Source organism: Crocuta crocuta, unplaced genomic scaffold, assembly GCF_008692635.1.
Source record: "Crocuta crocuta isolate KB4526 unplaced genomic scaffold, BGI_CrCroc_1.0 scaffold61, whole genome shotgun sequence".
NCBI classification, from domain to species: Eukaryota; Metazoa; Chordata; class Mammalia; order Carnivora; family Hyaenidae; genus Crocuta; species Crocuta crocuta.
In genome coordinates this window covers 988,082-1,014,064 of record NW_027528369.1, presented here as the reverse complement: position 1 = coordinate 1,014,064, position 25,983 = coordinate 988,082, and the positions used below count along the sequence as shown (strand labels likewise).

Below are 25,983 nucleotides of genomic sequence, written 5' to 3'. Positions count from 1 at the left end.
CTCCCAGTTAATTCCAATGGACTTGTTGATAACAGCCTTTCCAACCTCCCCACCCCCTTTCCTCTACAGACAGCATTCCTCTCCTTTGTCCCAGCAACTTGCCTATCATTTCCATAGCTTGCTTGTCCCGGATTGTATCTCTGCTATTCCTGAATAAGCCCACTTTTACTGGTAGAATAACTGAAGTTTTATTTTTTAACATTAACAATTTTAAATAATTGGCTTCTGTTTGGTTGGTTGTCAGCTGGCTGCTTCTTGTTTACCTTGCCGTCTAAAGAATTTATTAAATGTGCTTCAAAGAGTGACACGAGAAAGGATTTTTTTAAATATTTATTTTGAGAGAGGGAGAAATCAAGCACAAGGTGGGGGTACGGGGGGAGAGGGGCAGAGAGAAAGAGAGGGAGAGGGAGAGAGAGAATCCCAAGCAGGCTCTGCGCTGTCAGGGGAGGAACCATGAGATCATGACCAAAATCAGAAGTTGGGCGCTTAACCAACTGAGCCACCCAGGCGCCCCCTTGGGAACGGAATTTTTAAAAAACGAAGCTATTTGCTAGAGTGGTCAAGGACCCTTTAAGTGGCATGGCCTCCACAAAATAAAGATGTCATTTCCCACAGATGATCCCCATTTCATAGAGGTGAGTCTTCAATGCCACATTAACTCTACTCTATTTGCCTATTTGCACATTTGAATTTAATGAGATTTATAAAGAATCTTCTTAAAAAGAGAATGTTAATTACATATTGTTCTCCTGTGAAATCACAGATAAGGGGCTTTTTCAAACTTTTATATCATAGAAGCGTGCACAGTATTCTTCGATTTAATCATGTCTATCAGTGTAGCCTCACCGGCCAAGCTCTCTGCAGAAGTAAAAAGTATCACCCCATTTAAATACACAGAACGTTTCAACAAACAACTGCTGACCAAGTCTCGTCTCTGGCAAAGCTTTAAATGTCGTTTAACTGCCCTCACCTGTTATAATCAGTAAACCTTTTTCTATTTTCTTCATCATTGCTGTGTCCATTTAAAAGAAAAATGCACAATAAATGCACTTTTTGTTAATAGTTCATCATCATCATGGATGTACCAAAAGGCTTAAAAAACACAGACCGCCAGTAAAGAAGGTGGACATCTACACATCTTTTTACTGTTTTAAGAAAAGGAAAATCCAGTATAATTCCCTCATTTTAAACTTTTATACAACGTCTCTTAAAATACAGTCTGCATTTTACTTCAAAAATGCATTTTATTAAGAAAAAAAGAAAGAATAAATTACAAATCAGGAACTGAAAATCATGACGAATGATGAATCAACGCGTTTTGATGCCATCACGTTGCAGTTTCCAGCAGTATGGACCACATGGTACCATGAGGCTTCACCATCTATAAACCTGTCTACACTCCCAACCAGGTTAATGCGGCTGCTAAATCACATGAACACTTGTAACAGATTCAGGACTGTTAGGATGCCTGTATTCAGCTTTGCATCAGATAAAAACTACCACTTCTGTGTTCAATTCTTCAAGTCTTTCAATTAAAAAAAAAGGTACGCCATTTATCAACATCAGTTCTTCATAAACTACTATGTTAATTCATATCCTAAGATTCAGTCAGGCATTTACAGAAACAGCAGAATGGATACAGAGCTAAGGAAAAGACAGGCAGCTTTTGTAAGGAGATTAAGAAGGAAAATAAGATGCTTAATTTACGTATTTCCAAACTGTTCTGGTGTGCACCAACTAAAGGGTCCAATTGTTCCTTGCTAGGCACCTGGGCAGAGTGATCATAAATAGCAAAGTGCCTTTATTATACAACTGGCTTACGAAATTTAAAGATAACTACATGCATGCACCTCGTTTACTCTGCCTCAAAGTCAATTATTGCAACAGGTTTCATAAGGTCACTGAAAATTCTTTGATCTCTTGGTGTGTAGAGACACCCTAATCAGAATGCACTAGTTAGCAGGTTATATTGAGTTTTGGTTCTTTTCGAGAAATTACCCCATCGCCATAAATGAGAAATGACAGAATGGCAGACTTAGCACAGATCATATTATACGCCATCCCCCCACAGAGTGGGCGCTCTGTAACCACTCCACTGCTTTTGGGGAGAGGAGGCATGGCTGCAGCTTATATTTCACAAAGTCTGTCCTGGAGGTCAGTGCACAGAAAAATGTATGCCTGAAGGAGTACATGACTTAGGATGGGGAGCGGAGCTCTCCACTTCAAGCTGTCTTTTTTTTTTCTAATTCATAAGAAACAGGCTCCATGGAATAGAGTCAAGGGAGATCAAAGAAAATTTGGTGATAAACTTTAGAAAAACAGAAGAAACAAACCTATAAAGAAAACTGGCATAAGGTTTGGGGGAAATATTCTCAAAGGTATGTTCCATATGAGATATTACAGCTGTAAATAAAAAGCGGCTTTTGCATTGTTAAGAATTGTGTCTTTCGTATCGGCGAGTTTAGGAGTTGCAAACATTTCACATTCTTTGGGAAACTGGCATTATCCCGGGTCTTCCCTACCGCCACTACTGAACAATGATAACAGGTTATGAAAATTTTAAAAGGCAAGACGTCACTGACAGCCAACACGCCTTCTGAGTCTGGTTGCATATGAATTTTACATTCAGAGCTGAAGTCTGACGCTCAAAACCTAATGTCTTCAAAATCATGAAGAGAAGCCCAATAGAAAAAGAGCAATATAAACAAACCAATGACAACACAACATCTTTCAAGACTACTGGTAAATTGTATTGAATGTAACACAGAGAAAGGCAAAGGGGCTTATATACTTTTGGCCACTGAAGATGCAAACACCAGCCAAACAGGATCTTAGAAGCATTTCCGGGTCTATGAATAACACCACAGGGACACTAAAGCAAACACGAGCATGTTCTCCAGTAAAGCAAGGTCAGTATTGTCCAATTTTGGTTTTTACCTCCAACCAAACTTATGTATCACATGGCTGAGAGATCCGGGACACAGTAAACCGTAGTCCAAGCGATTTAAACTTTCGTTTTAGATCCCACCAGAACGGTCGGAAATTAAGAGCAATAGCTAATTCTTTGCTCTATAGAACGACTGCTATGGGAAACGCATCACTGGATGAGGCCTCCTGGAGCCATCTCGGGTCTGGATACAGTAAGACGGCAGGGCTGCAAATCAACTGCCTGTACCTTCAGTGGAAGAACATGTTCTTGTCCGGTGAGAGCCCCCGGCTATTAAAACAGACTGTCGGGACTATACGGTAAAATGCAGCTGCCAGTCAGAAGAAGTACTCTTTCTGATTTTCACTGACTGCGCTTTGTATATTAAGCTCACTTTTCAGAACAGCCTCGGCACTGTCTACATTCTCTGACCTTTTTGCCTCATTTCTTTTGTATAACCTTTTCTGCTGATAAATGCGAGCAGCTACGGCAACAATGCACAGCAGGATGAAGATCACAACAGCTATCAGACCTGGGGAGGGAAGAGAAAACAGCGCCACATCAGAATGTTTGTCCAAACGGAAGCCCTGCTGACTTCATAACTAATAAGTCATGATAAAATTATGTTCTGCATAAATCGAGCATCTATCATATATGAATTAAAAATATGAAAATCTCAGGTATTTCTGGATCAGGCAGTATCATAATATACTGAGTACGTTTCTGAGTTGCTTCCTCTATCAGCCTTGGGGGCTCACCTCTGTTTATGCTGCACGCATACTATACTGGGTGTATTTAGTTCATTTCCATTCATTTTTTAATTTTTTAGTACATTTACATATAACACAAGATGTTACCGGCATGTCACTGCATATTAGTACACAAATGTTTATTATTTTAAGTTTATAGATAGTAGTAATATTGAAAAATAATTAATGTGGTTTTTTACTTCAATATTTAAACACTGTAATTCAGCAGATTCTCAATAGTTTGTCATACTCCTGAATAGGAGGAACAGGATATATGTATACGAATAATCCTGACTAGCGAAACATATTTATACAGATAATATAGATTATTTACATTATTTCTACATGAGAAATATTGATATTTTGAAACATCTGGTTGTAAGTAAAATATTTAAATACCACTGTTATTAGCCATGTCAATATATGGTTATTGACCTTGGCAATATATTGGGCTAGAAGTTCTTCAAGGCATATTCTGTGAATCCCTGTGGGTCCTCAGGACACTTTGAGGAGGTCCACAGGGTCAAAGCTATTTTCATAATTATTCTAAGGTGCCTCTTTCATTGTGTTGACATATCCACTATTAATGTAAAACAAGGTTCGGTAACATTCCTGGTACCTTAGCATGAATTAAGACAAGGCTATCGAACTGTAAAAGCGGTCACTGAATTCATAAGGAAAAAGGCATTACATTGCCAGGCAATCTCAGAAAAAAGAAAAAAATGTCAAGCCAGATTCATTTAAGAGTGTCCTTGATGAAGTCCTAAAAATTACTTATTTTATGAAATCCTGACCTTTTGGCTATCAGCCTTTTTAACATTTTGGGCAACGAAATTGAAAGTACTTTGGATGTATCACCAAGTATGACAATTGTCTCCAGGAAAAGTGCTTGTATGAACAGCTGACTTGTGAGCTCAACTACTTACTTTCTGCTTCATGGAACACCATTTTTAGTTGAAAGAATGACTGACAGACTATGCTTGTTTTGACTTAGATATTTGGCAGATATTTTCTCTAAAATGAGTGAAGTGAGTCTGTCACTTCGAGAAAAACAATTGACAATGTATGTCGCCAGTGATAAAAGTCAAGCTTTCCGATGAAAAAGAGAATTTGGAAAACTACTGCCTGTCACCATGAGTTTGAGAGTTTACTGATACTTAGACTTTTCTGATGAAAACAGTGGAGGTATTAACTGATGAAGTTGTTTTCAGACAAAAATAGGCACAATGAAAACAGCAATGTGGATTAACTGTCATATTGGAAAGCTAGGCTTCTTCCTTCAGTTTAAATCAGGTGCATACAACTCTAATGGAGACCAACCAAGCCAACACATTGAAGGTTCTCACCAATCACAGTGGATTCCTGAGCACATGATTTAATGGGCAGATTCACTACAGCAAATTATATAATACTGCCAATGGCTAAACCAACTTTTGGCTGGGTCAGCCTTACCTGAGAAGGACAGTAATTCTTTGCTCATATAAGTCAAACATAAATGTGGCAATCAAATTCTGCACTTGAAATCTGAAGAATTTACTAATGGATATGGTTGTTTTTGTTATTACCAGTCATATTAATAAATAAGAATTTTAATCAAAATATCATTTGTTGTTATATACTTTGCCTCTCATCAGTTAAGTTGCTATACATAGCTCTATTGTCTGGCCTCTTAATGTAGGCCTCTTGTTTCAAGAGAGATATTCTGAGTTATTTCAATGTGAAACCTGACAAGGTATACTAGAAAGCAGGCTACAGCAATTATAAATTAAACATCAACATGACAGTGGCCCAGACAGGACATCCAGACCGTCATAATCATGGATGGACTCGGAAACCAGTTTGTCCCATATATGTGATTTATCTCCTTTAATTTGGGGAAGGTGTCGTGTCAGGATTTGTCACATTCAACAAAAGCCTTGATCTAACTTGCTATACCAAAAAACAAAAAAACAAAAAAACAAAACCTAAATAAAATATGGCAAACCACTGTGCTCTGTGACATTGCCATCTGAGGCTCTGTGTGAATGTTTTTATGAGGAAATTATGTAGCTTTCTCTTTGTCTAAATCTGACCATCCATATCTGGGTAGCCTGGCTAGAAACCCTCTATAATACCTGGGTCACAGTTTTAAATGTCTTTTTAAACAATTTTCCAACTTACATTATTCAGGGTTTGTAAGCGAAGAAAAAGATGATCTAAGGTGTAGAACATAGGGCAATTAGCCAATTTGGAGAAATTTTCAATGGATTAATTATTGTTACACAGTGGGCACAATTTACGAGTAACTAGACAACGGCGAAGAATTATACCATGATGCTACCAGATGGAGAAACATCCTGGAGGATGATATTCTGTGATTTAGCAGATAAATTGCATGTGGTCCCAAGACAAGGCCTTCCGAGCTTAAATGGCCATGACCAGCTGCTCTGCTTCTGAAGCTCAGTCTCGGGAATGACCAAAAGCAGACACCACTGGATTCCCAGACCCTCAGTTCCCAAGCTGCACACCTTCCACGCTGTCTTTCTCTGCTCTACGTATCTGAGCCAAGTGAGATTTCACAGATGACCTATAACATGTTTCCATTCCAGAATAACAGAGAATGACTTATCAAAACACCCCTCCTTTATTCTGCAAATCTTACCGATGATCTTTGCCCAAAGCAACAACATTCTAAAGATTTGATATTTTGCTCTAATACTGGCTTGGCTGTCCAGTCATTCTCTATGTATATCTTTGAATCTGCATCTCCCTAGATCTATATTAGTTAAATGTATGGAAAAAGCGCCATTAGGAGACTGAGACCATTTGTTTGATAAGGAATCGTCATTTAAAATGTTAAGCACAGGGGCGCCTGGGTGGCTCAGTCGGTTAAGCCTCTGACTTTGGTTCAGGTCATGATCTCATGGTTCATGGGTTTGAGCCCCATGTCGGGCTCTGAACGGACAGCTAGCTCAGAGCCTGGAGTCTGCTTCAGATTCTGTGTGTCCCTTTCTCTTTGACCCTTCCCTGTTCACACTGTCTCTCTCTCTCTCTCTCAGAAATAAATTTAAAAAATAACAAAATAAAATGTTAAGCACATTAACTGCCATAGCTTCAAATGAGTTTTTACCATATAATGTGTTAATAATAATATATTAATGTATTTTCTTTTAGATAGGCAGTTACTAACTGCTCTTCTAGGAGGTTCTTGTTGCTATTTGCTGTTTGCTTATTATATGACCAAATCGGAATTCTATCTTATGTATCTTTAATTTATACACCATTAATCTGATAAAAAGAAAGCAGCTGAAATGGCAATGATGTTAACATCCTCATGAAGATCTGACTAGTACTATTCTCTGTTTAAGTAAAATCCTAACTACTTAAAGGAGGTTGATGTCTGAATGAGTAAAAGGGTAAACAATAAACAAAAAATGGACCAGGTATAAAGCCCACAGAAACTGCCCAAGTAAAAGAGAAATCACATTATCTGGCAATGTAATAAATACTTGTTTTCTTCTTACGTTCATCTCATATGCAAAGTGTGAAGAAAAGGTGAGCCACTTAGCATTTCCATTATCTGATTAATTACCTTCTTAAGATCATTAATCAGGGAGAAAAAGGTACATTTTGGTGGCTGGTTTTGAATAAATTATGTCTCAGAGAATATGCTGTTTCATTGCCAGGAAGATATACTTTAGCATTTTTTGTGTTAATTCTGCAATTTAAAATAACTACAAACCACTTTGATTCCATCAGCCTAGTATTTGATAAAAATGCAACTAAAAGTGCTATAATCATTGATGTGAGCATCTAAACCATAGAAATATCCATTTTGCTGAGCATTAACACAACATAAAATGTATGTTCCCAATGTTAATCTCAGGTTTTTCCCACTTTTCCATAAACTCTTGTAGAAGCAATACAACAAAGTCCAAGAAGCCAACAAAAATAGTATTTCCTCAAATATATTCAGAATTCCCTAGGGATTGTAGAAGGCCATTTTCAAGCTAAATGATACTCATTTTTACACTGTGAAGCAACTATAGGAGTGTGGCACTTTGGTGAAATTATCAATTATGTATACTGAAAATCCTCAAGGAATTCAGGAATTAAAGAAGACTCTAAAAAAACAATCCAAATACAAATAATAAACCACTCCTGCCACTGACCTCAGGATTCAGGGCCCAACACTGGAGATACGTGTGGATCCTCCACAGGTTCTCTAGTGCTAAATATTCACCACTCCTAGAGATAAGAAGTACCAAAGAGTTCATTCATGCTTTCTGTTACCTCCAATTACTGCAGAGTCACTTCTGATTGCATTGGCTAGGGGTTCTCTGTCATCTCTTGTTCCAGAATGATCTGCAGTAGAAGGATTAAAAAAAAGAGGGAGGGAGTGATACACCCAAGTCAAAAGAAGAAATTTTGAAAAAAAAATCTTAAAACATTTTATCAATGTGGGATCCCTATGACTTTTTTTTAACCTCAGCAGTATCAACTGCAGTGGCCCACATGTATAAGGCACTAAGGATCTAGAAAAGAAATGGGAAAGAGACCTGGAAGTTAAACAAAACCAATCTGGGGAAGCCATCTTGAGAAGGCATCGCAACGGCACATCAGAAGATTCAATACCCAGGGGACAAGTGTGTTTGTTACTGCAAAGGAAGAGCCATTCCCCTACCTGCAAACGAATGTGTCCTCTCCCTTGACGTGGCATCTGGGCCAGCCTGGGAGACACAGCTGGACTCTGTCACATGTCCTGAGATGGTGACAGGGGCCGGGTGGCTGGGCTGCAGCGCGGCCTTCAGAGGGGCCACATGGCTGAGCTGCACGGCAGAGAGACAGCCCAGGAAGCCCTGCGCACCGGCCATGGCTGTCTCCTGGTCGACATCGCTGTGCTCTGGAAATCCAAAGAAACACCGAAATATTAATAGTCGTGCAAGAGCAAAGAGGCAAGGCGACAGATGGAAAGTCTTGAGTCTGATAATACAGTAACAACAGATGTGCAGCAGACTAAACTCCCCTCTGTGGGGTCTTTACTAAAAGAGGCAGAGCCGTTAAGCCTCTCCGCCACTCACGGTGAGCCTCCTGAGGTTAATGAAGGCAAGTTTTTAAGTCTGGCTAATTTAATATGATATGGTGATCCGGAAGTGATCGAAGCTTCCATAAGCATGGGCCAGGTTTTGAAGGTTCACGAACCGATGAAGGTTCGTGAGATGTTACATTTAAAAATAGGTGATGAACATGATTTGTGATAGGGCTTGTAGTCAATGCTCAAGAGATTAAAGTGCTTCCTGATTTGGAAATGAATTCAGTCAGCCTTTCAGACAGAAGTCACGAACATCACAGGCGCTAGAGGGAAAGTGGAGCTTCTGCAGTTCCGCTATTTACTGGCCAAGCAGACAGCTGGGTCTGGCCGAAAGCCTTCTGGTACTCTCTGACCCCATCCAGGCACGCAGGGGCAAGATGTTCTCACGTGGGAAGGCTACACCCCAAAGTGTTTAGAGAGTCACCCTAATTCCTCATACATAGCAGTGAAAGCATCCATACTACCTCACCCCCTATTTCACGGCCACCTGTCACTCAGACAGAAACATGCGTGGCCCCTCTAGACAGAACACCCCTCCCCCATATTAACCAGAGTTGAGTTTATCTGGGACTGTGGTGGAACAGAGATCAGCTTGAATGCCAGAATATTAATTTATGGTTTTACAGTGAAGAATACATTTACATTTTCTGTGTGGCGAGCCTGGGATCTAAACAAGGAGGACCAGCTATAGTTTTAAGGTTCAAATGTGACCAGACTATAAAGCACCTACCCACCCAGTATGACCATGAAAAAGGACTAGTGTCCCCTGCACTGCATACACAGGGACACAGACACAATGTGCACTCGTCTCTCTCTTTTTTTAATATAATAGATATTAAGTATTTATTGGGTGCTTATAATGGCACTGTTCTAAGGGATTTGCAGGTCTGTGTTGACAGCTTCGGGTAACCGCCAGTGTCTTATCCCAGTCACACAGGCGAGGTGTGCGGGTTCAGAATTGCAGTAATGGCCTGAGGCCACAGAGCTGTTGGCATTCTGCTTGGGAGTCAGGCCTGTTGGGCTCCAAATCACAAGACTCTTCTATTTATGAACCACTCTCTGATTGACACATTGTTTTCTTTACTCTCTTCATATCTTCCGCAGTGTTGCTGATTTATTTTGTTATTATTTTGTTTGGCTCCAGAGCCCCTATTCTTGAAGTGACTCTTGGCAAGTCAGCTCTGATTGAGCCTGACCTGAATACACCAGATACATGGCATTCAGGCCCTGGGGCTCTACCTCCGAAAGCCATGTTCTTACCATACCACCAGGCCATCCTGCCTCACGGCCCACAGACTGGCTCTCTGAACGTACGGGTGACTGTCAACCCCCAAGCATGACGTTGTCCCACAGAAGCCATGTCGTCCTTGTGTAGAAACCAAGAACTAACTTAGTTCCAACACACAGCATTCACTCATTTGAATGGATACACATGCAAACATATTTATGTTTAAAAAGACAGCATTCTTGCTCTGGAAGTTTTTTACTTAAATAAGAAAGGAAATGGAAATATACATTACAAACAACATAATCAGGACAGTGCTTTTCACATTTATTCTACAGTGTTAAAATCTTGATTACAATTTCTATAGACTTTCAAAANACCCCCCCCCAAACCCCCCCCCCCCCCAAAATGCAAATAGATAGGATTCACTTCTTTGGTACAAATCTGATATGAGATGAATTTTTAAAACTACACCTTTAAGTGAAAAACATTTTTCATATTACAAGTTACTGTCTCACAGACTTTAAACTCTTAAAACATAAAGTGGGCAGTTAATCAATTAATTTCTGTTTTAAGAGCTACAGATACAGGAAATAAATTCCGTGCATATCAAGCATGTTACATTCTAGCAGCAGAGACAGAAAATAAACATAGAAACAGGAACTAATGAAAATTTTGAAGAGTGGTAATGCTCTGAAGAAATAAATTAGAAAATGTGATGGAGTGTGTCTGGAAGAGAAATTTATCTTGATGGATTAGGTGATTTTTGTGCATCTATTTTAAGGTTGACTCTTCATAGCCCTGTTCCCTTAGTGGCCTGGAGATATTATTCCAGCATCTTCTGGCTCTATCAATTCTTTCTTAAATTTTGTAAGACTCCCTATGAGTCAGGAATTTTGCATAGAACATGGTGGGGCCTTTTCATCTGGAGATGCAAGGGTTTTCTTTAGCCTGGAAAAGGTGTCATATACGGCTCCCTCTTCATCTTCTTTATTCTGTTGGTCTGCTGATTATTCACACCGGGTCTTCTCTGCATTTCCTCTAAGCTATGTTACTTTTCCAACCTGATGTCTATCTTTTAGGACTTAATATTGTGTAAGTCAAGTACTTCATTCCCTTGATCTTCTAGGTGATGAGTTCAAGTTTCAACAAAGGTCACTCTTTCCTACTGACTTTCAATCTGGAACAATCAGACGTTTTTAGTTCCTCAAGGTCTGTTTTCGCTTTGTTGGAAGCAAGTGCTCTTCCTAAGCTGCATCAGGATGGCATCTGTCTCCCCGAAAACGTTTCTTGTGACAGGGAGTGATTCGGTGACTTTGTTTCTTCTCTCATTTCATTGTTGTTGAATCTTAAGGATAGAACTAGTTTTCTCATCTGCTGGGCGACTGTCAGTCATTGATTTCCTTAGGTGGCTGACATCTAGAGAAGATAGACAATGTGGCTGCCCCATATCAGGGAGGGTGCAGGCCAAGCACCCTTAACCTCCAGCCAGAGAGGACTCAAACTTCAGATCATCCAGCAAGATTCAGGAACTCTTCAAGTTTTAGGTCACTCCCTCTTTGGCAAAAGGGGAAGTGGGCACACTGAAGTTCTCAGTGCTGACCTTTCCCCACAGGAGTCCAGGGATCTCTGTAAGCCAATCATTTCCAAGTGTGGGGGAGGGATCTACACAATTCAGTTTTCCCCAAAGACTCTCATAGGCTGGCCCAGACTCTTCCAACCAGGGGTCAAGGAGTCGCCCAACACTCTCTTCACTGACAACCTCTAGGCTCCCCCTGCCTGCTGGGCTGGACCAGCAACTCCTATTTGCAGGAGAGTCAATGGGTGGGAATTAGAATTAGGAGTGAAGGCAGAGCACAGGGGCTTTGGAGCCACCTCCCCAGACCAAACAAAATTAACAGCTATAATATGTTGTTCATAAGCAAAGCTGGCCTTAGAAATACATAGCATTAGATATCTTTGCGCTAATAAAGCCAGTGAGCAAAAATATTGATCTTTCCTATTGCCTGACTCCTGAAATGCCAACACAATGTGAAGATTAGGGACACAATGTAAAGAACAGGGAAGATGGAGGAATTGAAGACCACTGTCCCTNCCCCCCCCCCCCCCTCCCTGCTTTACACAAATCCTGAGAGGACAGGCATATTTCGGATGTTTCTGGTAGTAAAAATCCTTATCTGACTCGGGTGTTTGAGTCATCTTGCCTATTAAAACCTCAGCCTCAAATGTATTTTCCACCAAAGGGATGACTCCTGCTTTATTAGAGAAGAAATCTTTTAACAAAAGGTCTGCAAGAAAAATAGGGTATGGGGGAATTAAAATTTGTCTGAAGTGCCTTTCCATATGTGGTAAGAGGACTGTTTCTGGAAAGGGTGTGAGGTAAACAGAAGAATAATTACAAAGAGTGCTTCTTGAAATTTCTTGTGGCTCTCCTTCACAAACAAACGGAAGACCTCAGAAAACAGTACCAAGTAGTGTGGCCATACCTATGAAGCAGGGCCTTATTTAAAAAGAATCTCAGTATCTTTATGAAGATCAAGATTAAAAGTCTTGCCGGAACATGGTGCAATAAATCAGAAGGGGAGAAAAGGGGGAGATGGGCATGGAGGAGGGCACTTGTGGGGACGAGCACTGGGTGTTATATGGAAACCAACTTGACAATAAACTGTTTAAAAAAAATCAGAGGGGGAGCAGGGCATTTTTACCATTATATGCCATTATAGCCAGTAGCCTATAACAAGAGTTAGTGGAAAAGTAAAATGGCAGAGCTGACAGCAAATACTACGTGGATAAGGAAGCAGTTTTACAGAAAAGGTATGTATTTGCCAACCAAACCTACCGCTCTGAGATACAACCTTAAAAATCTGATTAATACAGAAGCTATTTCTAGTTAGACATTTCTGGGTGACCTGTACTTCTCTTTTGATTTCAACATGACTTGTCTTAAGTGTCATAAGACATTTACAAAATCACAGGGTCTTTAAATAATCTAATCAAACTATCTTACGTACCCCCTTGGCTTTGAAGCAGGTTTTACATTAAATAACATTGAGATTGACGTTTGTTCCTATAGTTCTTCTAAGAGCCGGACTAGACACCCTCTCCCCTCTGACCACACACTTTATTTACATCTGGCCTAAATCTCCACAGCCGAAATCTGAGCTACTTCCTGGCTCTATAGCCTCAGAAGAGATCAATGATCCCTATGGGTCATTGCCTCTAAATATACCAAAGCTACTGCTCAGCACAGAATGAGTGAAAAATATATTCGGCCTTTTAGAAAACTCTTCTAACATAAAAACAACCCATAAACAGATCTCAGAACTTGATTTTGCAGTGAGCTTTGGATGTAAAAATGAATGTAAGGCAGCCTATTAATTATGGAGGGCTGTGGACCAAGTCTGTCTCAATGCAGACTGGTTTTTCCCATACCATGGCGGACAACGAATTTCTGCTGTCAGGGTTCTTGCGCCATAACATGTCTGACATAAAAAAGTAATAGATAGTAACTGTAAACTTCACTCAGCCTTTGAACAGTGATTTTTCAGTCATTTTACAATAGGTTAAATGATATCATTCAAGACGTGAGCACACTTTTCCATGAAAGGTTTTATGTGATTTCACGATTATGTAATGGTCTTGAGATTTTTTTCTTGTGTGGAATTTTGACCCAACAAAACCTCATGAGTTAGCAAAACAACTTTACACCTGCATATTTCCTGTGATTAATTAATTCTTAGGGAGATCTCTTTTTAGATACTGTTCCTGTTAATAGTTCTCTTAAAGGAGCTGATTGAGTAATCATTCACTTCGGCATCAGTACTTAACATGTGAACAACGTACTTGATGGACAGATGACATCAGACTGTTGGCCTTTTTAAAAGGAAGACCAGAAAGAAATAAAACTACTTCCTCTCTGTCCTCTAGCACTCATTTCTACAGAGGAAATGGACCGTAGGAACAAATTTTTAACTCCAATCATCATTAACAAGCATTGCTAGCAGATATCAAGCAAGGAGTGTAATTTTTTAGGTAATAATATTAAATTGTACTATGATGACATGGAAACCATCTCCAACCCTCTATTATACTTAAGAGACGACACCAGCAGAATTCACATCTCACTGCTCTTACTCTGAGCAGCCCCACAGCTCATCACTGTGCTGGCCTGGCCAACCTCTCGTTGCTTTGTCTCCAAAGCTCCTGTAGCCACCCTCCTGCCAACCTCATTCTCTCTTTCTCTTCCATCAATTCCTGTTCTTTAATAAAGTCACTCACACAATGGTGTAAGTCCCTGATAGTGGCTTTACTGTTTATTATTCCTGGTGCAGGCACATTTTAAAGCATGTTAGTAATTAAAGGGATAAACAATTGCCTTCTCTTTTTTATTTCAGAAATTATTCTAGTTTTATCTCTGTACAAAGGTTTCTAGATCTGGCAGCTGATAAATACATAATTTGGGAGTTGTGGCTTTTGCTTTTATCATTTGGGGTGTGTGTGTGTGTGTGTGTGTGCTTTAAGTGTGAGCAGAGCTCTGCTTTGTTATGTTTGAGTACCAAGTGAAAGCAAGGAGGGTGACATTGTTGTCAAAGGATCACATTTATCCTTCCCACCTGGAGCATCCTCATGATTACACGAGCCTCTGAAAATCCCAATGTCTACCATGCCATTTGTTGTATAATTAAAATCAGAGAACATGTTTCAGCAATATGAGTGTTCCTTGGGTTTGGGACATGACATTTTGATTGATGCTCACGTACCAAGATGAGAAGAAAGGTGTTTTTCAGTTTCTAATTACGGCCAGTTCAAAACATTATCACTAACTCTCTGGAAACAAAGCCTCCAGAAGGTTAAAGCCACAGTATGCACTGCAGATAGGCTAAGAGATTTTAACTGTTGAAATAGTAAAAAATCAACCTGAGGAAGAAAAAAAATTTAAGTAGATTTCTTACTTCTCTTGTTCTAAGCTGCACTTCTCTTTTAAAACTTGCTTATAAAATAATCATTATCTTTAGTGTCATTTCACAATATATTTACACAAACAGGACTTAGGTCATCTGAGTCTTCCTCACCTCATGGCACCGAAGCGAGCTTTACATAAAGGATTCCTGACACACTGGAAACTGTTCCTACAGCTCTTCAGTGGAGACTGAGTGGCTGTCCCTTCCTTGCTGACGACAGACATTATTTACATCTGGCCTCATCTCCACTGCAGTACTCTGAGGTACCTCCTGGCTCTTTGTCCTCAGAGGAGAGGAATAATCACTACTGATCAAGACCTCTAATATGCAAGAGCAACGGCTCAGAGTAAGTGAAAATAATCATCCAGCTTTTACTAAAATAAATCATAAAACTATTATAACATATAAAAGTATCTAGGTACACAATTCTGAGCTTACTTTTACAGTGAGTTATGAACATGAAAAGCAGATTTAATGTACTCTATTGATTGTAGGAGGATCTGAACTAAGCTGTTTGGCTAATGCCCCGACTTCCCCACCACAGCCCCCAACTATTAATGAGCATTATTGTCAGAGTTATTGAGTCCTTAGTTTTTTAAGTGTAACAGGGAGTTGGAGATGGTTTCCATGCTGTCATATTACAGTTTGAGGTTGTTTCTAAAATTTACCTTCCTTTTGAATATCTACTAGTAACGTTGGTTCATGGCGACAATCCAAAATTATCTCCATAGTTCTTCCAAAATTTAAGAAATGCATAATGGAGAAAGTTGAAGGAGGAAAAGATGTCCTTTTTCCTGGGTTTCCATCTAAAATGGCAGTGAATGCTCATATCCTTGTCTTTGGTTGAAAAGGTACACAAATGACAACTCCAAAAATATATATAGTTGATCAATGTCTATATTCTTCCCCCTCAATAGAAATATTCAGAAATTATAAAATGATACAAATATTTTAACTCATTTTAATTTGGAGGGTAATTTGGAACTATTTTATCAAAAGCAATATAGGGTACATTATACTCCATCAGAAACACAGGGATCTTCTGACAGTTAACGTGTATGCCCGCTAACCATACGCTCTGTGAGGCAGGTGCAACGTCTGCCTTGTTGAATGGCACCCTCTATGAATACAACAGGGCATCACAGAGTAGATGCTAAGTGAATCAGTGAGCCAAAGGGGCTTCCAAAAAGGAAAAACGTATTTGATAAGCATGGGGCCCTGAGAATGTGCCTTGCAGACCTTAGAGGAGAATACTTGACCAAGGGCCGCTGCTGCTGGGCTCTGAAACCCAGCTTTATACTTGAGCCAAGGCCATGCTTCTGGTGGCTGGCTTCCAGCGGTGGTTGATCAAAGCAGGGATTCCTAAGGCAGGCTCATTCTTGGGGAACAGGAGATTCCTCTGAGAGCTGGCAGACCCAAGAGCTCCCCAAAGACTGCTCAACCCTTCTTAGATTGCACGGACTTCCAGGATACTTCTGACTCCCTCCTTCTCGACTTCATTTGGAGGCAGAGGTGCATGGCCATCTGATGGCCTGGCCACTCTTGGCCAGCTCCTTTCCCACCTCCTATTTTACAAGTGTTCCCTGAATAAAAATCCTCACATGGTTAATTTTGTCTCGGCAATTGCTTGTTGGAGGACGCGGACTAACATAATAAGAAATTTCAAGATTGAGCAACTCTCTGGAAAATTAATAGTTCCATTTTAGTGTCTATTTTACTATAAATTAATATACTATGTTAAAATATAATAATATACTACATATATTTTATTGTAAATTCATATACCACACCAAATCTGACCACAAATTATTACTTTCCTTTGAATTACACATGATCGAACAGACCGTTAGTCCTTGGTCAAGATCCACACCTTAGGCGCATGCCAAATAAATTCTTACCTCCACTTTTAGGAGAATGAGCTGATTCAGACTATAAAGCTCACTGCTGAATTTGGACTTTAATCTTATTTTTCCATATGAGCGAGATGCATTTTAATGATATGCTATACTTGAATAAAAATATTAACATCTTTAATTCCCTACTAATCTTCCCACTCCCTTACAAAAAGGGAAACAAATATTTATATAATGAATGTTATTATTCTACTGTTTAATTAATACAATCCTCCTAATAGAAAGCAGATAAGTTTTCCAATTGTTTTGTAATATATTTAACATATTTCTACTCACAAGAAGTATTTTCATCAGTAATGCTGGCATTAAATTTGAGGATTTTATTGCTTTAAAAATATGATTGTATTAACATTATGCATAACTATTACAATTTTCTATCTTGTGTTTTACATTTTTATGTAAGGCCTCATCTCAGACCCTGCTGGAGGAGGAACTCTTGAGATCAGGATTTGTCATATTTATTTGATTCTTTTTATTACTACAGTTGAATTTACATAATTTACACGATGAAACTCACTTGGAATTTTTCAGTTAGGCTTCCAAATATCTAAGAGGCACTCTGCACATATTTTTAATGTCCACTCTCGCATACTGAGAGAGGACAATGCAATTCACATTTCCTGTTTGGAGGATGAGAGCACACGATTTTGGTGCTAATCACACTCCTAGAGAGCCCATAAATATTTATAAATTTAACTATTAACCTTCTCAAGGGCCAATATTTTGATCGTTCACCCATGGGTTTAATCAAACATTCGTAAGATTCTGAATTATGTACAGGGATCATAAGGAATTGATCATAAGGGGACAGATTGCTGAAAGGTTCAAAAAAATAAAAGATTCCATTTACTCTCTGGGACAAAATATTGCAGGTTAGTGTCAAATATCAAACAAGAAATAAAAACAAGGCTACAAGAAGTCCCCCAACCCTCCCAAGTAAGGTGAAATATCACTCCTCTTTATAATTTACTGGTAACTAGAAAGAAAACCCTTTCAAAATTTACCACCCATTTCCATGTAGTTTCTGCTGGCAAGTTAAAAAAAATGTACATATATTTTGATGTTAAAATGGCAAGAGTATGTTTCTACTTCAATGCTAATATCAGAAGTGATTGTTGGATATAAATGACAATCATGAGGCATTTACACAGACACGGGGTTCCAGCAAGAGGGGGGCCACCACCTCGTCCCCGCAAGGCAAACAGGGTCCAAGCTAGAACCTAATGCACGTCTACTAACAAGAAGAAAACCATTGCTCTCCCCTCCCTTCTTTTTTAGGCCTAGTCCCCATTTGCTCATTAGATGACAGCCTGTTTATTTGGCAGCTGATTGATACATCGGCTATTATTTCTACCTTTATTGTTTGATATTTTTGAAGTGTGAGAACAACATCACGTTTCATTATGCGAGAGCATAGTGGCATTACGATCAAAGGACGGTGCTTGCTCAGCAAGAGGTCCCTGCACAGGGTTCCATAAACCTCTGAGAAGGCAGGGTTTCTGCCTTCATTTATAATTAAGATAAAACAAGATTTCTTTTGGCAGGATAAATGTGTGTGTGGCCTACGTGCGCGCATACACGTGTCCAATGTGACTCTTCTGATCTTTATGCATCATGATTAGGGAAAGGCCGTGCCTTTACTTACCTGAAATCCGGCCCAGTACAAGAGACCTGACGGCACTGAATTCTGTACCTGACGACAGATGGACTTGTCTCCTTGCATTGTCATCAATCTATAGAATTGTTATACGAGGCGCAAGCATCCAAACGGATGCCATTTTGTTGAGGAGAGGACAGAAAGCAAAGGAAGACAAAAGAAAATGATTAAAATGGGCAACTGTTAGTGTGGCCCCAAAGACTGAGAAAAATAAATTTTAAAGAGCCATTTACAAAGGTGAATATTTTCTAAATTTTCTATTCTATCCTCAGATAATAGTGCACCCTACCTTCTAGCCCCCTGTATCCCTTTAATTTTCTCCACTGTATGAGAAATCCAAAATTGGTAAAGCTGAACAATATATATATGTATACATACATGAGTTATCTTCACCTTGATACTTTTACTTAGCTTGGCACTTTCACCTGAGTCATGCAGCTAAGAAATCTTCCTGTATGGAGAGAGCCACAGCATTCGTGCTTTGCTTCAAAAGCTGGTAGAGTGAATAAATTCCACTCTTTCATTAGAGCAGCAATGGCCCCACTATTGGTACATAGGATAAACTAGTTGGCTTTCCCTCTTGAGCGACGTAAAACAAATGAGGAGAGTGTGGCATTTTTCAGTATCAAATATTAATAGTATCTTAGAAAGAATGCCTTCGGTCTATTCATGATCATGGTTCTGCCCACGGTCCTTTATGCTGGAGAATTGTAACTGTAACCACCATTTCTGTTGCATTTCCCGTATTACCTCTACAAACAGCACTCCTTCTTCTCTGTTGATCTCTACGTGGTGAAGCTGTCCATCTGCCATGTTTTTGAAATCAAAGTTAACGACATCAGGTTCTTGATGTCTATTTAGCTTGTACCTGATCTGCAAACTTCCTAAAGGAGGGGAGGAAAGTTACATTTTTAGTTAAAACTGTCATTGAAGAGCTACTTATAAATGCTCAAGAGTACTCTTTTCAGTTATTAATTTCTGGTGGAAAATTCACAGTAGCTTATTTGGATGTCTCCTTTCCTCACAATACCTAGAAGTCAGCTTCTATATCAAACTGCACTGTTTTTGAGATCAAGACCAAGTGTGTTACTAATAGGCAGTATTTCCCATCTATCTTTCATTTTTCCCCTAGAAGTCAAAGGTGCAGTTAAGCATAAGCAAATCTCTGTACTAGCCTCTACCTTAAAAAAAAACAAACCCTTAGTATATTATGAAATGCCAAACTACTGTGGAATATTACAATAACATTGTTTCTATAATCTCATCTTTTAAAAAATACATCTACCACACTACGATGCAGTTGATTAATGGAATTTTTATAAGCAAATGGAGTTTTACTAAAGATGAGAAATATTCCCAAGTGGTTATGGTCATGGACTTTGGAATGAAATTAGGATAAAATGAACAGTTTTTAGCCAAACTTACCATGAGATTTAATGCTACTCACTTAGCTGCCTGCAAAGATGCCAATTAACTTATTTCACAGGGTATCTCCAATTTAACAAAGAAAATATCTTAATGTAGAGATAAGCTTCAAGCTCAAAAGGTACACAGTGAAGGTAAATATACCTATTAAATAATACTACTTTCATTTTAGTGATCAGTGCCCTCGGGCCAAATTTATTTTAGTTGAAATGATATTTTCAGGTTTATAAATTTATTTTCTTCACTGGGACAATTTATCTACAGAATTCTTATCTTTAAGCTGGATATAGGGAGGAGAAAAACACCCATAAGTGGTTTTCCGTGACAAGATTTCTGTAGCATACACATGTCCTAACTCACAATCCTTTGCCCTGCACTGATACCAGCATTTCCCATGACTATTTCATTGCTGACAATTAGAACCGCCAGATCACTTTCTGGAAGTTTTCTTGTACATAATGCTAGGTTGTTAACATTTACCCCTAAACTCCCCTACTTTTAATTGAAGGAAATATTTATTAAACGCAAATACGCATCTTATTTCACAATGAACCAGAAAATTGGTACTGATATTATATGCGACAGTAAAGGACTTCGAACAATAATAAATAAATAAATAAATAAATAAAATAACATTGAATATGGGAAATTATCAAAATTATAACAAAACTATCTTAACAATTTTAAATAATCCCTTTAGAGTAAATTCATAGGACAGCACTGAAAAACAAAATTGAATAAAAAACACAGACACGCTTTTCTTCCTGTTTAAAGTTTGAGAGGCAAGAACATGAGAACGATCCATATATTACTAATCTAATGTTCTAATTCAATTTTTTGTTCTCTCTCTCTCTCATCTAAAAAGCACTCACCATTTTTGGCAATGATAACTGAAAGGTATTCTTTATAAAAGGAGCTCACATAAAGCAGTAAGCTTGGCGCTCGCGATGTTCGGAAGCTAAACTTGATCGTTTCTCTGCTCAGCTTCATATCGCCATGAAACGAAGCAGCGTGGGAGCTGGAATTTTTACTTAAGGAATAATTTTCTTGAAAATTGTAAACCACAGATGAGCCAGTTCCAAAATGTGCAGAAATCTCTGAAATGACACACAAATTTTACGTTAAACAAATTAAATACAAGGATCTTATTTCAGTTATACTGATATATTTTTAATTAAAAATAACGAATTGTATAGATATAACAAATCGCCCCCAAAACAGAATTAAATAACACAGAAAATTAATAGAGCTCTTATGGTGGTTCTTAAAATGGCTTTATGCTAGAATTATATGTAATTAATTTTCTAGTTAACCTTCTATTTTTTTTAACTTTCTTTTTTAATGTTTTTATTCATTTCTGAGAGAAAGAGAGAGAGAAGCAGCACGAGCAGGGGAGGGTCAGAGAGAGAGGGAGACACAGAATCTGAAACAGGCTCCAGGCTCTGAGCTAGCTGTCAGCACAGAGCCCGATGCGGGGCTCAAACCCACGAACCATGAGATCATGACCTGAGCCAAAGTCAGACGCCCAACCAACTAAGCCACCCAGGTGCCCCTCTAGTTAACCTTCTAATTATAAGCATAATGTTCTCCTCTCTGATGTCAGACATAAACCAGGCTTCTTGGCTTTCATCTCCTTACCATCCATTTTCTTATTTAAATTTTTGGTCCCATGTATTAGTTTGTAAGTACAATACACTAGTCTTCCTATAATAGGAAGGAAGGAAGTTTGAGGGGTCCTTTTACCTTCCAGGATCAACAGGCAGAAATGTCATTTTACCCTATTTATTGTGCCTTACGAGAAGCAGCCAAGTCCTGTATTAATACGAGAGGGCAGTGGGTATCTGTGTAGCGGTGGTCAACATAAGGAACTGTCCAGCCTCTTTCAGTTTTACAAAATCATAGTACTTTACCTATATGAAATTAATATCCCAAATTAACACACACACACACACACACACACACACATATGCATGAAAATGAGGAGGATCTGGAAGAGTAATTAGCACTGGATCCCTGAACCCTGCTTCTCTCCAATACTATTAAAGACCAGTTGTGGGATGCGAGTAGCAGATGATGCTTACGGGGTAACATAGGAACGTCTCCGTTCCCTCAGCACCAGAGGAGTATTTTGCTTGCTTATTTGTTTCATTATGTTATTATAATGAATTTTTATAGTCAATATGATATGCAGATGCAGAGTAGGATTCCTGACTGCACTTAGCGAGCTTAACTAGAAATCATTTCAATTCAGAAAAGGAAGGCAAGTTCTTGGGAAGAAGTGGTCTCCGCTCTAACTCTACATGTGAAGAGCCTTCTAGAATGATAGCAGTGTGTGAGTTGTTTATCACAGGGAGATTTCAAATTATAACTTAGTTCTGGCCAAAAGTAGAAGGCTTTTAACCCACTTTTCATGAAATAATCCCAAATGCTCTCTTTGCAAAGCCCGGGTTGCTTCAATTTGGAGGTGAGTTTTGTTAGCTTCCATTAGGGAGGGCTTCAGCAGCCCAGACACGCAAATAAAGCAACTGAATTAAGCTGGATGACAGTTTTCTATGAGCAACTATGGAAGCATAACAAATGTTCGTGTACTCAGAGAAGTCCATCTAGACTGCTAGAGTACACTAATACTCAGTCCTTTCTTTCTTCTATGACATGGGTCTGTGAACAAGACAAACTGAAAAACAGTCCACTTCACAGACATTGGCCACATCACAGAGCAAAATGCTGGAGTATCTCTATTTTGTTACACATCCATACTTAATGGAAAAGTTATTTTTATTTTTTTAATGCCTATTTATTTATCTTTGAGACACAGAAAGAGAAAGAAAGGAGCAAGGGAGAGAGAGAGGATCCCAACCAGGCTCCGTGTCATGAGATCATGACCAGGGTGGAAATCAAGAGTTGGACGCTTAACCGACTGAGTCACCCAGGCGCCCCAAAGTTATTTTTATTTTGAAAAAAATATTTGGCAAAAAAACCCCCAAAATAGTAATACTTCCTAAATTTCTTTGCATTGTTGACTATCTTCATTAAAAATAACATTAAAGCCTTTCAAGATTTTAAAATAGAGAACTGCCCCATGAGACAGGTTGTTGATAGCATATTTATTTAACAGCATCAACACTGGATAAATAAAAGCAGATTGAGCAGCTAACACTCTAAGACACGGAGAGGTGGGGTGCCCAGGTGGCTCAGTTGGTTATGCATCTGACTTTGGCTCAGGTCATGATCTCGCGGTTTGTGAGCTCAAGCCCCATGTGGGCTCTGTGGTGACATCTCAGAGCCTGGAACCTGCTTCAGGTTCTGTGTCCCCCTCTCTCTGCCCCTCCCCTGCTCACATTTGGTCTCTCTCTCTCTCTCTCTCCTCTCTTTCTTTCTCTCAGAAATAAAGATTAGAAAAATTTTTAAAAAGACATTGAGAGGCAACTTTAGAGGATTTATCATTAATACTTTTTTCCTTTCTTAAGAATTGAGGCCAATGTCTAAGAAATGAAATAGGATTAGCATGAAACAGGTAATTGGCAAAAAAAAAAAAAATCAGAAATGGAAATATTTGGGTTCAAATAGCTACCCAGAAAATGACTACAAGATGTTTTCTTCGTATGGGATGAAAACATACGAAGGGGATGTTTCTGGGAGGCTGTCCCCTGCCATGCTTACCCTTCGAGCAGAATGGCCCCGTATATGCAGAGAAGGTGCAGTCACAAGAGAACCCGCTGAGCTTTTCTCTGCACTTGCCGCCATTGAGACACAACTTCCCGTAGCTGCTGCAGTGCCCTCTACAGCCGGGCTCCACGCCGGGGGTCACCTTAGCCCTCTCTTCCAGGTCCAGGGACATCCCGTTCAACTGCAGAGACCGAATGCAGCCCAGAAAGCCCCTCTGTCTGGTGGCCGTTCCGCCTAAAAGGGAAATACTGCATATGGAAACGCGTTCCCAGGTGTTTGCTTCAGGATTGAAAGACCAAGCAAAACTGAGGCCTCACAGCGATGGTGAAAGCTGTGGCCTTACAGGGAAGGGCAAGCATTGGATGAGCCAATATAATTCAGGCAGCACAATTTGTGACAGGATATTGAAAGAATTTAAGAAGATAAAACATGAATTCAATTTTTTCGAAAGGCTGAATTTGTTACATGTTGGTTTTCTAAAAACGATTGATTAAAATATAAGTCGGAGAGGTTCTCTTTTTTAGTTTCTTTCAGAGAACAAAATAAGGCTATATCTTTCATGCAAAGTAACAGTGAGATGGATTGATATTCTCATGTAGAAGCTAATTTTGTTTTTGGCGATTTGAAATCAGCACATATTTGTGGGTGAGTGCACTCGTTCTTCACACTGAAATGTGATCCTGATGCTGGTTTTAATTTACTGAGAATTGTGAAAGACACCTTGAGTTCTTCTAACTTAACTGTGCACTCAATGGGGTCTTTGGGTTGTTATTCTTCCATCAAAAACATGGTAACTTGAGATTATTTGCTTTTGTCTGGCATATTTCCCAGGTGAATTTTTTCTAAATACTTGTCCAGGGTGGGTTGTGCTAAGCTCAGAATGATTCTCAACAAACTGGGGAAAGGGGGTCGATGGAGAAACAGCGGTGTAGCATTTACTGGATAATACATGACAATATGCACTTATCAAGTCACCCCTGAAGAGGTTTACGATGTCTGAGTGGAATCGGACCCTGATATTCTACGCCAGAGGCTCTCAACTTTAAGGTGTCACATGGAAGTTTTCTTAAAAATACAGGCTCATTCTAAGAAATAGTGATTCTGTGGGCTGGAGATAGGGCTGTGAATCGAAACTACCAACAAGCCTCCTAGGTGGAGCTGATTCAGGTGGTCACGTGAGCACCACATTTTATACGCACTATCCTAATACGAACACAAGCTCTAAGAGGATCTTCACCTGAATTTGTGCCCAGGAACCCCCCATAAATTAATACTCAGAACTCAAAGTGGGAAAATAGTACTCTAATCTAAATAGTCTAGACAATTCTACTCAGAGGCTTTATTAGATGGTCATGGGTCCTCTAAAAAAGGAGGTTTGTTAGTGAATGGACGAGGCTGTCTCACCACCAAAAATCTAAGACCTGCTCTGTACATGTCTCTTTCTAGAATATGTTTCCTCCCTCCTCTACCACCACATTTAGCTAGCTCCTGATGTAGGCTTCATTACTTAACATCTCCTTATCTTCAGAGATTAAGCCGATTTTTTTTTTAATTTCAAAACCAAAAGTTGGAAAGACCCTAAATGAATTGGCCTTTTATCACCAGGTACCAGGTGTTACATTTTACCAATTTACTTTGTATATTATCAGAGTCCCACCACTAGATACACTTTGGGAAAGGCCACTTCAGGCACACTGCACCCCAGCACTCAGAACAGTGCCTGACACCTAATAGCTTCGCAATAATTATTTATAATCATAACTAACTGATCAGCAATTGACAATAATAATATAATAAATAAAACAATAAATAATAATAATAATAACTGATGCTTAATAATTAGGTATTAATGATCAGTTAATGAATGCACTGGCTCATGAAACTGGATTAGGCCATAGGAGTGGGGGCTAGGTGCTTCAAAGGCTGGAGTGAGGAACGCTACTGGCCACATGATTTGGTTTGGGTCCCTGAAACTGAGAATGAGGATAAAACCCAAGGAACATTTCTGAATACATTAATTCTATATTTTTGGATAATAAAATAGCACGAAGGGGAAACTAAAAGGAATCCTAAGAATTCAGGGCTCATAACACTGATGGTATTTAGAATTCAGATTCATAGACATAAGGGTTTCCATGGAAACAACTGGACTTAAATTTGTGTCCTGAAGTTGCTTCAGTTGACATTGTGCCTCTTCAACGAAGCAACTAAAAGTCTTAAGGGCATAGGTCGTACTTGCTACTTATAACTCCAGATGCTGCGAGGTACGCAGCCAGATATATTCCAATTCCAGTTTACATGGGCGTGGCAGGGAAAAGGAGCTCATCTCAACGGAGTCTCAGAATGGACAGCCTCCCTGTTCCCACGCTCCTGCATTTCCTCCGTCTCCT

General features: G+C 39.3%; 1 protein-coding gene across 3 annotated transcripts in view; it reads right to left on the bottom strand.

The window, feature by feature from the left end:
* Positions 1 to 2,728: 2,728 nt before the first annotated feature.
* Positions 2,729 to 25,983, bottom strand: part of CNTNAP4 (contactin associated protein family member 4) — a 250,798-nt gene continuing 227,543 nt past the window's right edge. For all 3 annotated transcript variants that reach the window (XM_077754042.1, XM_077754043.1, XM_077754044.1), the window contains 7 exons: positions 23,588 to 23,827; positions 20,800 to 21,024; positions 19,253 to 19,386; positions 18,491 to 18,578; positions 8,339 to 8,557; positions 7,948 to 8,019; positions 2,729 to 3,458 (listed from right to left, as the gene is read on the bottom strand). In XM_077754042.1, coding sequence (XP_077610168.1) covers positions 3,265 to 3,458; positions 7,948 to 8,019; positions 8,339 to 8,557; positions 18,491 to 18,578; positions 19,253 to 19,386; positions 20,800 to 21,024; positions 23,588 to 23,827 — 1,172 coding nt within the window. In that variant the 3' untranslated portion in view covers positions 2,729 to 3,264. The remainder of the gene's footprint in view (positions 3,459 to 7,947; positions 8,020 to 8,338; positions 8,558 to 18,490; positions 18,579 to 19,252; positions 19,387 to 20,799; positions 21,025 to 23,587; positions 23,828 to 25,983) is intronic.